The following is a 15,867-nucleotide window of genomic DNA, read 5'->3' as shown; positions in this document are numbered from 1 at the left end:
TATAAGGATATTTTAGAATGAAATGTAATGTCAAACTCATTGCTAGGCTTGAACACAAATTTCAATGTTACAAAGCACTGAATCATTGCCCTCATAGAAGTTCTATATTATAGTGAGTCTATAATCAGTCATTTACATGGATGTATAAAGTCTCATCTATGACATAATGCTCTTGCATTGTGTTTGAGCATGTACTTTCTTGTTGCGTAAGTCATAATCATGAAACTACTTAAACCTATTTTATTCAATTACTTTTATCGCACATGCATTTAAGCAACTAAAAGTTTACGTTTACGAGAAGTTTTAAATATGTGCCCCCAATTATTTTTAATTGAATGTGAACAAATAAGAAAGTTTATCATCCTTGCGTGGATCTCCATATGTATGTATATATGTAACAAAAATACTAAAAGATACATAGTGTGTGTCTGGTTGCCTCTGCAAAAATTGAGTGTTTGACTTGCTTCTTATGATGTATCATGTAATTAATCAATTGGTGATGGAGAATCAGACTGCCATTATTTTTTAGAAACATAACATCATTGCATTGCCTTCACGAAATATACTAGAGACTTCAAACACTACTCTTCAAAACCTTTATTAGCTATAGATTCTTGATGTTATCTTCAAATTTTTGAAGTTGCGGATATAAATGTGAATAGGTAGCGATTAATCTTGTGGTTCGTAGTCTTGAGGTTACATGTCTAAGCAATGGGCTTTTGTTATATTGGTTGAGATCAATATCACAAGACTCCACTATCATGGCAAGAATTTGACGGGTGTCATGCCCGTCAAAAACATACACATAATAAAAATGCCCATCAACTGACATATAAAGTTTAAATTTCCATTTTTCATGTGAAAGGCCCCTACAAATTATGCATGTCACATGACATGCTAAAATGTTATTTTCCATGTCATATAATTATATATACATATTTCACTTTTTTTTTTTCCAAAATGAAGCTACTTTCCCATTAGTTAGTTAAGATTATTACAAAGAGACTGTACAAGGAGGCTTAAGCATAGATTGGGGAATCCCCCTCCGATCAAGTTCTAGAAATTGAGACTAGTTACATTGCCTTTCAGACAGACTACTTAGTGTAAGTACCTACAGCTAAAACAGTGCCCTGTAGTGATGGCTAGTATGAGACAACTCTTGGGGTCGACAACAGAGGGAGGGTGGTAAGTGCGCTGGAAACAGCCAGCGTGGGGGTTGGTAGTTCCACCTCAGGCCACTTCCTCCTTGTGTCACCATAGGCGTGTTCCGCCATTTCTGCCAAAAGCGCAAACAGGCAGTATCCACGTCAGAGGAATGGCTGCAAACCTCGTCCAATCGCCCTCGTAGGCAACTAATAAGCGCAAACCATATGTCCATGATCACTTCCTCCGGGGGTCGCACAAGATCCTGGAAGACCTTTAGGCAGCGCGCTTTCCATACGTTCCACAGGGTGCGATCAGCATCCAAATGTCCGAGAACCTAGGGGATGCGGATTGCAAGCCTCTCTCAAATCGAATCTTGGAGATTTTCCCTTGCATGCATACATAGCACCAACTATCCGCATTGAAGGCGTCCGTCCACCTATCACCAGAATGATCAAGCCATGCCGCAGCACCCCACGATGTTGTTCCTTCCACTTCACATGCTATAAGGAGGTGAGTCACTCTATCCCATACCTTTTGAGCGTGAGGGCAATCCCACTGACAATGCCTCAGAGTCTCAATAGGTGAATGGCAAAGTGGGCAGCCTAACGGGCCGCCACATTTACCTAGCCATTCACCAACGGGAACCACATTATGCCCGATTTGCCACCAAAAAAACTTTATCTTTTCCGGCAAGTGGAGACGCCAGAGACCCTTCCAAAAGGTAATGAGCACCTCATCAGGGATGCCCAATGTACGACAACCATTGCGTAAGGGGCCATCTAGCTGCAGTTGAAAAGCCCGACCCAATTTAGTGTTGTACTCGATGAAATGGCGAAATCTGCCACCTGAAATCCCCTGTGTGTATTATTATAGATACTATGAAGTGTGTATAATAATATATTTACACTATATGTTTTTTTTCCAAAAAATTAGACGTTTTTTATAACACGCTTAAAATAATATCATCATCTTGTAATAATGATATACATATATTCTCAAATATGTATTCGTTACTAATAATATTAGTTGAAATTTTAAACAATAACCTTTATTAAATACTTTAAGAGTGTAAACTCTAGGTTTGATTTTAATGTTTTAAGTTTTAAGTTAAAACTAAATTTTTTACTAACATAAATTTTTAAGTTAAAACAAAAAAATTTACTAACCTTTTTTTTCCAAAAATAACCTTTTTTCATACTTATTAGTAAAAACATTAACATGATATTTAATTTTATGTATTTCATTATCTTTGTGAGGTAGTTATGTTTATTTGTGCATCTTTCTGTACTTTCTACAGTAATGAAATGTATAACAATGAAGCATCATATAGAGCTTTTCATTATTAAAATTTGTATGTCAAATGACATGTTAGTTTTTGCAATCTCATGTCATATGACATACATCTTTAAAAAATGACGGTCAACTATAACAAAAAACATTTTGTTGTCATTTCCAAAATAATTCTATAGTGAGATCATTTTGAGCAATCATAATTTTGATAAAGATACTAAAAATCAAGTGAGATGGGAGAATCTTTTCAATACTCATTTATATGATATATACATCATGTGTGGCATATCAACAGTAACAATTACATAAATCGCTCACTGATCATTAAATGATGATGCTTGAATAACCTGTAGGTTTGTATGATTCCAAGTTTCTCACATCACACCTCTTTTTAAATGTTTGATTCTACTCAAGAAAACAATACAAAATCTTATTATTTGATCCTTCAGGAACAAAACCAAAGAACTTCTTAATGTATAGAAGAACGTCCTAAACTATTTGCAATGGTTATTGTACATATGTTGACACCCTTCTAGAGAAGAACAAAAAGATTGAAATGAAAATTAAGAAATTTTACTAAACTTTTTATTAGGGTATGAGTGTGAATAGTTACATATTGTTCAAGGTTCTCTGGTCTTCAATAAGTTAACTTTTTAGTTTCTACTAAACCTCCTTATGGACCATGATTCATATCTCCCCTTATGCATTTGCAAACCACCTCTATGTACATGTATCTACCACACTCTAAACATATATGATGACCATAATTAATTGTTTGCTGACCCACTTACAATTCAGAATCTAATAGATGCAGAAATCCTTCTACAATTTGACACACTAAACCTTATTCACTTCACTTTTTTGACGCGCTTATGATAAAGATTGAGCCAACAATTTGATGTCTTCAACATCCGAGCTTCCAAAACTTGAACTATCATGTCACTCTTGCAAGATTTGGAATCAAGTTTCCTTATTTAAGAGCTCATGTGCCCTTGTTCAAAGGTTTGGAGATACAAATCGTGTGAGAATGATGAAAAACAAGATATGAAGAATTGTCACAAGGATCGCCTTGGCTTAGTTTATACAACATAATTTCACCTTCTTGTGTATGAGATTCCTTGGGATGAAGGAGCAAGCGACACTAATTAAAGGAATTTGGCATAGGCTACACAATTATCTGAAGGCTTTGCATCTTACCTTTCATGAGGACCCAAAATCCCTTATTGAGACAATTAGTCACGTTTAGCAATGTGTTACACTTTTTTAAGTGACATTCTGAGCACAATAGGTGTTATGTCGTAGACTAGAGTAGATGTATGCTTGGTTGGTAAAAACAACACCTTCAACTCATGTGCAAGCATCCAAACGCATTTCAATAGAAGATCCCACTAAACATTGATGCAATGCATCAGATTGTTGTTGAAAGTGCACTTCTTTCAACAAGAATTCGATGCACTGCATCGGATTCCCGTTGAAAGTGCACAAATTTACATCTAATGTGGTGTTTAGGGAAGTTTTATTGCCATTTTTGTAGCTATTTTTTAGTAATCTTGATAGTGATTTTTATGGAGATCCATTTTTTGAAGTTAAGAATAAATAACTTTGAGTGATTTGTTTATGTTTGTTTCTAGTTCTCTAATTTAGTTTTGTTTGTAGTCATATTAGGCCTAACAACTTGAGCCCCAACAATGGTTTTGAAGTTACTAGAAGATGTGTTAAATGAGTATGTCAAGCCAAAATCAAATTGAATTAGTTGGAAAGAACACGATGTTCACATAAGGAAAACACATTGCATAGCACAATGGTCTCGAGTATCTTGATGAATGTCACATTCAATATTGAATTCAACGAGACATTTAGTGTTGTGCATTTGCCATGTTAAACATCTTGTATTTTACGCAACTCTAAATGTCTTACATCATAGTAGAATATTAACATGAACTTGTAGTGGGTTAAATGTACATTATCTTCAATATAAAGCACATTTACTTTCTAATCTTTTCTCATAATGTCGCTCTCTACCTGTATTTCTCTCACTTGGTCTCCACCTGCCGTGCTTTATCGCTCTCAAACTTAAGATTTCTTTTTGCTCTCACTCTCTTTGTGATTGACTTTATTAACCTAACAATTAAAAAGAATGAAGTAAATGCTTTTCACTAACTAATCATGTATAAAATTGACAAAAATTACAATATATATATATGTCATGTCAAAACTTAGCTATTGTCCATTAACTAGTGTCTCTTATTCTATGATGACGAACTATCATCATTAGCCTCTTCCCATCTATCCTCCTTGATATCAAGTCCATAGATGTTTACACCTTGGTTATACATTATCTTAGGCTAATCTTTTCAATGTTTTTGTTGACATAAACTCCCACAATATTGATCACAATATATCCATTCTTGACCTCCACTTTATGAGCCTTATAATTGCACCAATGCTCCATATCATTCTAGTTTGTGCATGTTTTTAGGTTCTTTACACTTTGATCAATTGGGACTTTCATGGCCTCTAGGAATCAAATATCTTTTTTATTGTAACCAACATGATGGTCTATTGATCAAAATGATGGTGAAGACTATTGGTAGATTGTAATGAGGAGATTGTGATTGAGGATGAGAATAAAAAATGATGGTGATGATGCAATAAATGACGATGATGATGGTGACATTAAAATGAGGTTAACTCTAATGATGATGAGCACATATGCCCTAATGTTTTTCTCTCTCTCATTTTTGTCCTTTTTTTGTTTTTCACAACATGGCTTTAGATCAACTACATATGTTGTAGATTTTTCTCGTCGAGTATACTGGATAATTGATTCTTTTGAACATTCTCATGCAATACTTGAGACTTTACTAAAGCTAACATCCCAATGATGATCCTCTACTCTGTTAGAAGGTAACATAGCCAAATTTTGCTAGGATGACCTATATAATAACCATATAAATATAGTTCAAAACTCGTTTGTATACATTAAATGAGCATGCATTTACGTATTCCTCAACCACAATCATATTCCCCAACAAAAGAGAAAAGAAATATGCAATTTTGAGGGTGAAAGCAACAAACTAACTACATACCACATGTTATGTGCACGAGAACATAGCCACACACAATGTATTTGTGAGTCGGGCACATTGTCATTACATTTAGTACATGTGGGATTGCCCCTAGGTAAAGGCATCCAAGTTCCCACTTGTAAACCTCCATCTAGAGTCTATCATTGAAAGTAACCTCTTAGTTAGTTGATGTCCTAATGACTATTTGTGACCACCAAAGCTTCAAAATAGCATGATTGAGTAGTAGATTAGAACTCTTTTCAGGACACAAATTTCCAACATTCACATATCAAACCAATGCTTTCGTATACATACAGTTCAAAAAAATGCATATTTTATTCATAGAGTACATTTTAGAATACCCTTGAAGCATTTAACCTCATATTACACATTTTAGAACTATCATTTCAACATGTTACGTGTATTTAACGTATTCAACGTATTTAAGAAATATTTTACGTTTTCTTAAAATTAAAATAGTTTAAAATTTGACAATTTCTATATGCTACACAAATAAAGAAGTATTTAATGTATGTTATATATGTAATGTACTCTATGTATAGAATACGATTCTCAGTATTTTATTGATTTATTTTGAACTATGGATTGTATGTTGAGTATTATACAACCATGTTTCGCATTGTATATTTACCATCTCATATCTTGTTTATTAGTTAGCTTATGTATTTTAGTATGAAGATTTTGGTTCTACGTTGCATGGATGTTAGTTGGTTTGTTACCATTATTTTATAGGTTGTGTGCTTGGTTTTCATTGTGAGATCTCTAATATAGTTTGTTTTGTTTGGTTTCTAATTATCTTTGGTTATTTCAGTTTGTTTACTCCTTTTGATTTCAGATTAAATCTTCTTTTTTCGTGTTCGATATGTTTTCATTGTTGATTTATGAATTATATACGACTAGTTATGCGTTTTGTTTTACCTCTAGCGATTACATGGGTTTTTTACGCCCCCTTTTTATGGAATATTAAAGTGTTGTGGATTGTGTATGAGTTGTTTGCTTATAGTTTGTTTAAATAAAGAGGGTGAGAAGTTTGACCTATGTGCCTTGTATACCCTAAACTCGAGATGTTGTACATTATTGTTGAGTGTAAAATAAGTAGAGATAAAAAGAACTTATATTAATTTCATTGAAGTTTTAATAAAGGAGGCATTGCATAATACATCTCCTTCACTTTCTCATTCACTCATTCTCTCTCTCTCTCTCTCTCTCATGGGGCAATTCAAACATTTCTTAATTATATTGATTAGTGTATCATTAGCATCTTGGATTGATACGGTCAAGGGTGTGGAAGTAACAATATGTGAAACTGAAACAAAGAAACCTTTGGTTCCTGCCTTGTTCATTCTAGGTGACTCTATCTTAGATGCGGGTAACAATAATGGCATACTTACACTTGCAAAGGTTGATTATTACCCTTATGGTATGGACTTCGTTGGGGGTGCTCCCTCGGGGCGCTTCTCAAATGGCTATACTGCGGCCGATTTCATCGGTAACATACTCCCCATTTTATTGCGTTTATACAACACCCAAATTGTTGTTTGTGTTTATGAGTATCATGAATTGCCCCCACATCATTCACAATAAAACACTTGTCAATCACACGAATAGTTATATCAAGGCCAACCACACTTTCGAAACTTTACTAGTCTCCTACTTTGATACCAAGAATAGTTATTTCAAGGCCAACCTCGCTTATTTTGTTTTTATGTGCACAACATTGTGTATATGTATGTGTGTTTTCTTTTAAGCATGCTCTATCACTGATGTTGTGCCAAAAAACAATACAATTTTCTCAATGAAGGTAGTACATGAATATGATTATTCTTCAAATATTTGAGATTTGTTTATTGATTCGATGTGGCAATTCAATGCAGCTTTAAAGCTTGGGCTGCCGTTGATTCCAGCTTATAATAATCCAGGGACTAAAGGAAAGAAAATCTTACAAGGTGTTAATTTTGCGTCTGGAGGCTCTGGAATCGATTCAAATACGGGAAAACTTTATGTAAATGCCCACAATCGCTTCAATTTATTTATTTAAATTTATAACAAACCAATCATTTGTAAAGCAATTATCAATGTTTCCTTTGCAAATATTCACAACTAGGAACCCTACATAAGTGAACATGAAACAATGCCATGCTCATAGAAATAATCTATTAGTTGTAACTTGTAACTTGTATTCATCAACTACTCACTTAGTTTTATGGAGAATAATGTCCTCATTCAAACAATGCAAACACACAAAAGACAATTGCATATATACGCATAGGTACAAGCATGATCCCAATCACACAATCATACTAATAACTATCATAAGAAGCATGCTTAAGTTTAGTGCCAATTTAAGTCAATCCTTCCTAGAACAAAAATCAAGACATTACGAGCCAAAGTACAATATGAAATCGTTACTATTTTACATCATATAAGAGACTTTGCTTTTAGCATGAATGATAGATCTTGATGTTGGGATTGGCAAAGCACCAAGCCTACTTGCAGTTTAACCAAGAAAGCATTTTACTGGGCTAGGTCTTACTAACTCTTGGATTAAGATCCCATGGAAGTAACTTCATATTTATTAAGAGTTAGCAATCAACAATGCATTGAGTTAGACAATATCATGTGTCTCAACAACAAACATCTCTAGCTAAGTCTTTGAGTATCTTTGCATGCTCTTTCCATATTATGCATTATCTCCTCAAGTTTTGCGTCACAATGTCTTCCCTTCAACCAATGCTTCTTCCCTTTTGTCTTTTTCTAGTTCAAAACCTCTTCCAAGTCCTTTGCTTTTATCATGACTTCACCATGTAGTAAACCCCTCAATCCACAGGCTACATCTTCATTCCTATTGTTAAAATTCTTAATGCATAAGGAGATAAATAAACACAATGGTGTAGTTTTGTATAACCTAAAGTTGTTTGTTCAAATCTTCATTACTTTTCCAATGAGTATTTTTAATATTTTCAAGTTTAACCATTCTTAATCATTTTTATTCACATATCACTTTCCACAACCCAAGGGTTGTCAATAATACCATTGCCTTCGAATAGTGCTAAAAATGTCAATGTTTCCTTTCATGAAGTTTACAACCAACTAAAGTGAGTGTGAATTATCCTCACAAACACGGGGCCACAAATACATGTAAAAAAACATGCAGCTATCATATCCTATAGTAAAACTTGTGCTTATGGTGGGATCAATGGAGGCAACACATAATTGGTACAATGTTTGAGATTTGTGTAGGAATATACTTAGTAATTAATCAAATCACTTGATTGTTCTATCACACACTTCTAGATTTCAAGGACTTGTAAAACAAATCATATTACGGAAACACCACCACCATACCATGTATACAACTTTTGTCATGGAAAACTTTTACGCACCTCTTTTAAGTCAAGAAGAACATAAATCATTTTAAGTTTTCTCCTACGTATACCCAACCTAATTAAACCATGATAGAGATAAGGTTTGCAACATAACCAATTGTTTAACGGATATAGTGTGATGTAAGAAAATAATAACTTTGAGAAACCTCCAAGATTTCTTTTGTTTTCCCAAAAACCCATGGGTTGATATTATAACAAACAACCTATAGAGATTGATGGTTACATAAAAACATTGTTGACATGTTGGTATATCATTCTATAAAGTTTTAAATATGATGGTAAATTTTGAAAAACCACTTTGCATATAGTTTAATGATAAAAAAATCTACAATTTCTTTTAATTTCATGCATTATGAAACAATGTTCGTCTAAAAACTCAATCATGCCTTACAATTGTTGTTATATGGTCAAACTGAAATACTTTTTTCATATGGTTACTAGGGGCAAGTTGTCTCATTAGAGGAACAAATTGAGAATCTACTAAAGACAAAAAAGCAAATCATTAGCTTGATTGGCAAAGTGGCAACTGACGAATTGTTTGCGAAATCTCCTTTCGTTGTGGTTACAGGATCTAATGATTGGCTCCTCTCCTACTTTAATCCCCTCCTTCCCTACATCCACCTAAGCTCCCTTACTACTGATGAACATAGAGACAAACTCATCCAAAAGCTCATCTCTCACATTAAGGTACATTTGGTCAACCATTACTATATATATCTATTTACATATAAACTATTTATGGCGACTTTGGCAATCATTGAATCGATTAAAAGAGAAGTTAAGTCTCACATGTATTTGGCTTTTCTATCCTTTCGTCTTAAGTTTCTTCTATTGACTTTAGAGTACAATGGATCAATGCTCATTATTTATTCATTATAAGTTAGTTACCATCTTGACGCACTGTTTTTTTTCCAAAATAGGAGTTACTTTCCCATTAGTTTGGAGAGATTTTTACAAAAAGGCTATACAAGGTGGCTTATATATACACATACACATACACATACATATACATACACACACACACACACACACACACACACACACACACACACACATATATATTGGGGAATCCCCTCCCTCCCTCCCCGGTCGAGTTCCGGAATATGAGAAAGAAACTATGGCTACATACATATCCTCGCATATTTTCTACTTAACCTTGAAGCATTGTTAATACACTTCAGTCTTCTATCTATAATTGAAAGGGGGAAATTCTAAAATATCCCAAGTTATTTCCCCAAATATTTTATTATTTTTGTCAATTATTTTCCAAACGCCCTTGGTCAAACCTCCAAGAGAAATTATATGATCTATTCCATCTCATATAATGTGGTCTATCCGATTTTCTCCATTAAGTGTGTTACTTGTGCAATTATGTGGTCTATCCGATTTCTTTCCTCATTTTCAAGGTTATCCTAGGGATATTTGGGAAAATAACAAAAAATGAAGGGCATTCCAAAGTTTTTCTCCCAATTCAAATGGCTCTTAATACTTCAAATTACATACTTGATTTTCAAGTAATCATATTGCTATATCATCATCACATTTATAAAACTAATGTTTGTTTGTTCTTTTGTCATAAGGCTATCCATGAAGTAGGTGCTAGAAGGATTGTTGTTGCAGGAGTACCTGCTTTAGGTTGTTGTCCTTCTCAACTATTAGCGTACAATTCAAATGGTAGTTGTGTTGATTACATCAACGATGTCTCGAAAGATTATAACGAGCATCTCCTTCCTGAAATATTATCACTTAACGAGAAGTTTCCGAATACGACTATTATGTATATTAACATATACACCTCAATATTGAATGCTGCTCAACACCCAACTCAATTTGGTAAGGTCAAGTCAAGTTGAACACATGTACGAGTTTAGTCATTCATGCATTCATTCTCCATTGTCTAATGGCATGCAACATCTTTATAATTTCATATCCTTTTACTATTGAGCTAATATGCCTAAGTCACGAATCATTTTAAGGAAACAATGATATTGTCAAGAGAAAACTAATAGCATGCATCACCTCAAAGTACAACTATTAGTATTGTTTTAAATGGACAATTATTGCACAAGACTTGAACCCACATCCTTTAGCACAACATCATCACATATTTATGCGTAAACACCTAAAAAGGCCTCATTTGTAGAATTTTATAACTAATGGAAGGAGTTTTTTTTTGGAACAAAAAAAAAGGCCTTATCTCTAAAAGCTTTTTTATTTTTGTTTGAGAAAATAATTGCTTCCAATTAGTGAGGTGAATTGCATACACAAATCAGGCTATGGACACTCTAAGTATCAATAGATACTCTAATTTATAGGTCACTTTCATATATATTTGGTTATCGTTGTATGACACTTTAGATAAAAAAAGGTGGGTCAATCGTTGTCCACATAACAACAAACGGTTACCTGACAAAACCTGTTATTTTTCAACAACGATCAAGACACATCTAACAAGCTTCTGAATGTTGTTAGATGGGTACAACAAGATGGATATCACCAAAAGCAATATGGGTAAGTTGTCAGTTGGGAGTAGAGCCAATGAGGCGGTTGGAAGCACCATTTCAGATGTCCTAATGTGAAGTTCACCAATGGTGTAGTTGCCCAAAGTGAGATAAATTGTGCTTGTGTCAACTCTTGAGACTATGAATCTCTCTATAGGTTTTCAAATTGTGCACGCGAGGATATCACTAGATCAATCCATATAGTTGTGATGGCATCTGCAATTGTGTGTGTTTCCCCTAAGTACCATTTGAGACATGTATTTCCAAATGTTCCACATACTGATTGATGCCACAGTTGACCATGCTTTTTGCAATTGTTTTAGATTGTGATTAATTATGCAATGTTTTGTTAGTTTGTCCTTTTACCTGTAGTTGTAGGGTATTAATAATATATTAACTCATTGGTCCATGTGCTTGTGGTTCGTACAAAGTAATAAATTCATGAATTCTCCTTTTCTTAAATGTAGCTAACCTTGAAAGATTGATCATTTCAAAGCAAAAACATTATTATGTTTCCATGTATAGGTTTCAAAACAGGGAACACAGCTTGTTGCGGGATAGGAAAATATAACGGATTCTTAACTTGTTTACGTGGTTTGAAACCATGTGACAATGTGGAAGATCACTTTTATTGGGATGCTTATCATCCAACTTCAAAGTTTTACCCTCAATTAATAGATATCTTGTGGAACAATGGGCCACCATACACCTATCCTAAAAGCTTGCAAGAAGAATTTCAACCTATGAAGCAACAAGACAATGTTCACACTGAACTCTGAGGAATCTAAACTATGTTTATGCACTCCCACAATCGTGAACCATATATTTGAGAGATACACTCACATAAAAGTATCATTTACGAATTGATCTTAATAAAACTCGGATGATGCATTCAACCAAGATTAAGATTCATGAATCTTGGCTAATGAATGACTAGAATATTTACAGTAACCATAAACTTGTAAGATGATTTTATGTAAATATTAAATATTAGTGTTGATGCATCAACACTTAAGCCTTTGTACTTATAAATACATGACATTGTGTTTCATGATCATAAGATTAAAATAACTAGAATTAAAATTAATGACTTTAATTTAAATAATTAAATATACATATCAATGTGCTCGTAACGAAAATTAGTTTCAAGGTTCAATTGTTGGGTTGTAGAAAAGGAGTTTCAAAAGCCATTTCCTTAGGAGGATAGTGATGGCTAATAATTAGTGTAATGTGTAACACTCAACACCCATGCCCTTAGGTTACAAAGGATGAGCATTACCTCTTCGACTCTTCTCATGAACACATAAAGGTTATTCCTTTCAAACAACTTTAGAATAAAGTCTTTGAATGTTATGCAAGACAAGTTACTTGAAATACCCCGCATGTTTTTTGTTTCTCTTCGAATGTCAACGGTCAACCCCCCACCTCAATCAATTATATGTGTTAATTGAGCATTTATGTCATCAACAAATCCCCTTTTTCTATCTTCTTAGAGGAGCATTGGAGAAGTAGAAGAAAAGCTATTGATGATATATTAGAGGTTTTCCCTTTTTATTAGATTATGCTTATAAGAATCCATACTTCTCGAGCATTGAGTTGTATTCACCCTTTTAAAATGCTTCATGGTTTGCAAGAAAACTAGAATATCTTAGGATCGTGGAAGCATGCAGTGTGAATGGGAGAGTTGTATGGGGGTCCTTCTAGGGGTTGAAGTTAAGAGGGGAAGGCTGGGCGGAACAGTTAAACCCCCATGGTCATGGATTGATAGTGCAGGGTGGCAATGTGTTTCAATGTGCTGGAGTTCGACCTGGCACAAACTCTGAATTTTTTGAGGAGATATGGATGATGGTGGCTTGCTTAATTGTTTGGCACATTTGGACCAAGCGTTGTAAGTTTGTTTTTCAACAGCACAAGCTCCCAAGCGGTGAGGTGTTGTTAAACATCTAGTTCAACCTGGTATCTTGGCTGCGGGGACGGTATGATTCGATTTAGGGGGAATTAGATGAAGCAGAAAGAGCTCGATCAAAGTTTCTGCTGAAATGAGGCAGTTTGCCTATGGTGGTCAGATCATCATCATGGCCTAAATGGAACTACCAAGCACCCATATGGTTGTTTCCGCCAATTGCTTCCATTAGTGACCAGGAGTTGTAAATATGTATAGTTGTGTTACAAGGTAGTTACAATGTTAAAAGAGTTGATGGGATACTTTTGTTGTAAATGAGGGGGTGGGGACTATGATCACTTTGGTGAGAAGACCAGAGTGAGTTTTGCTGAAATTTGTTGGTCTTTGATGTACTTTGTTTGCTAACTAATACGAAGTAGTGTTTTTTTTGGAAAAAAAAAGAAAGACAACTTATTTATCATTTTCGGAGAGGACTCATCTACCAATTGACAACAAAGCGTTATGGTTCACCTTTTTTATGGTAAGACATGTAATATCTATCATAAAAGACATTGCCATACATTCCTTGTAAACTAGAATGAAATGCATCTTGTCATAGTTTTAGGTACTTATTACTTGGGGAATTAGTTTTCGTTAGCTTCTTCACCTAAATTTGAGCTAGAAGGAACCTTTTTCAATGACTACAACCACATTACGATCAATGCAAACTGTGTGTTATAAAAAGTTGCAAAAGAAAGCTTACCAATAAGCAAGGGAATGGTAAAAAGCGCATAGAGTAGAGCACGCAAAAAATACGAAATCATTCTAATAAGGAAGTCTCAATGAGTGAGTGCATGAAAAATCTAGTCACTATAGATTGTACATTACTCTTGATGTCACAAATCATGGGTTTAAAGACATGCATTGATCCTAGACATTTGTATCTCATTGTACTATTATAAGGTAGATTGTACATTACTCTTGATGACACAAATCATGGGTTTAAACTTTAAAGACATGCATTGATCCTACACATTTGTATCTCATTGTACTATTATAAGGTAGATTAAAAGTGGTGCATATGTTTGCTCATTCATTGTGATGGAAATTTATTGTCGTGTGGACTAGTTATTGTGTGACTTCAAACCCTTTGGAAAATTCTCAAGCACTTTGGATTTCTTAAATGTGTGACGAGGTGCCTCTTTTAAAAGAATGTTACTTTGACATGTTTGTTGAATGTATATAAGTTTGTTATTGGGACTCACGTTGCATTTTTTGTGCTATAAATGTTGGATGCCACAAAGACTATTAAGATTATTTCACAGTTTTCAGCTAGGATGCTTGAGTATCGCTCTTCATACATAGCTAGCTACTTGGATTAATTGGATATTATGAATTCTACATATTTTCCAAACATAAATTGTATATGCCATTCAAAAACTTTTCTTTATACATAGAATAGAGAGTCCATGTGAATCTATAAGTTTACTATGACAACTAACCATGTTATATTTTGACTTTTAATCAACTCTTGAAAAATCAAACCTTATTGCCCAAAAGAGAGAAACAATAATATAATACGACCTTCTTATATGAATTAGTTACATGTAACAAAAAATATACACTCCCCAAATCATAATGGTTGATATAACATAAGGCATCATATTGCCTTGAATTTGTAATTTCATTACACATGTAATTTTGAGCCTAAAGTAAAACATGTTTAAGTTAATTATGCAAAATTTGAATTATGATTTGTTGATGCCTTGAATTTGTAATTTCATTACACATGTAATTTTGAGCCTAAAGTAAAACATGTTTAAGTTAATTATGCAAAATTTGAATTATGATTTGACTATAACGTGACCCTAAAGCTACCTACCTCATGTTACCTTCGGATTGAAAGCTCATCATAACCATTGAAGACAAGATTCAATGTTTTAACCTACATTGGAAACTCATTATATTTATCAACCATTGAAACGCATATTCAATGTTTTAACTTTGTCAAACTTTCCATTCGAAAAGCTTCCGAAAAGCATATTCAATGAAAGGCATTGGCACAAAGATTTCATTCCATTAAGAGTTTCTTCTTCTTTTTTAAACTTGGGAAGAAAGAAACATTTTTCATCGCATTAAACAATTAAAAGGAAAGATCCTGATTGCATTTAATAGTTAATAAGTAAAGGAAAAGTTTGATCGACAGCTGCAGGATTCGAACCTGCGAGGGCGAACCCATTTGATTTCGAGTCAAACGCCTTAACCACTCGGCCAAACTGTCTCAATGATATGCTTAATCTTTCTAATTTTTTCTATTATAATTACTCAAAATGAACCACCAAACGTTATACACACTTTTAACTATTATAGTTGGCTTTGACATCATTTGTGATCCAAATATGGATGTATGGTTTTAACTAATTATAGTGGGCTCCAAGTTTCTAACATTTGGAATCCAAATATGTATATACTTTTAACTAATACAATGGGTTCAAAATTGCTTCCTTTTGTGCAGCTCCCCACAAAAAAGCTACTACACATAGACATCAACTGAAGGCTAAAATGAAACTACT

General features: G+C 34.0%; 1 protein-coding gene and 1 non-coding gene across 2 annotated transcripts; one reads left to right on the top strand and one right to left on the bottom strand.

The window, feature by feature from the left end:
• The first annotated feature begins 6,670 nt into the window (after positions 1–6,670).
• Positions 6,671–12,465, top strand: LOC147859428 (GDSL esterase/lipase At1g29670-like). Its single transcript, XM_087326385.1, has 5 exons — positions 6,671–7,014; positions 7,400–7,527; positions 9,353–9,598; positions 10,492–10,744; positions 11,938–12,465. The coding sequence occupies exons 1-5, from the start codon at positions 6,735–6,737 to the stop codon at positions 12,189–12,191; spliced, it is 1,161 nt and encodes a 386-aa protein (XP_087182511.1). The 5' UTR covers positions 6,671–6,734; the 3' UTR covers positions 12,192–12,465.
• A 3,029-nt stretch (positions 12,466–15,494) lies between these two features.
• TRNAS-CGA (transfer RNA serine (anticodon CGA)) lies at positions 15,495–15,575 on the bottom strand. Its single transcript has one exon. It is a non-coding gene; the product is annotated as a tRNA-Ser (tRNA).
• Between the last annotated feature and the right edge of the window lie 292 nt (positions 15,576–15,867).

This window comes from Azolla caroliniana, unplaced genomic scaffold, assembly GCF_043228905.1.
Source record: "Azolla caroliniana isolate FFs.n. ecotype wild unplaced genomic scaffold, voAzoCaro1.0.p SCAF_10, whole genome shotgun sequence".
Classification (NCBI taxonomy): Eukaryota; Viridiplantae; Streptophyta; class Polypodiopsida; order Salviniales; family Salviniaceae; genus Azolla; species Azolla caroliniana.
Note: the sequence above shows the minus strand (reverse complement) of the source record. Positions and strands in the feature narration are given on the sequence as shown.

Excerpts from the sequence above, each read along its gene's own strand:
- LOC147859428 (XM_087326385.1), top strand. The coding sequence starts at position 6,735 with ATGGGGCAATTCAAACATTTCTTAATTATATTGATTAGTGTATCATTA. Across the intron at positions 9,599-10,491 it reads AGCTCATCTCTCACATTAAG|GCTATCCATGAAGTAGGTGC; the intron begins GTACATTTGGTC and ends TTTTGTCATAAG. Across the intron at positions 10,745-11,937 it reads TCAACACCCAACTCAATTTG|GTTTCAAAACAGGGAACACA; the intron begins GTAAGGTCAAGT and ends TTCCATGTATAG.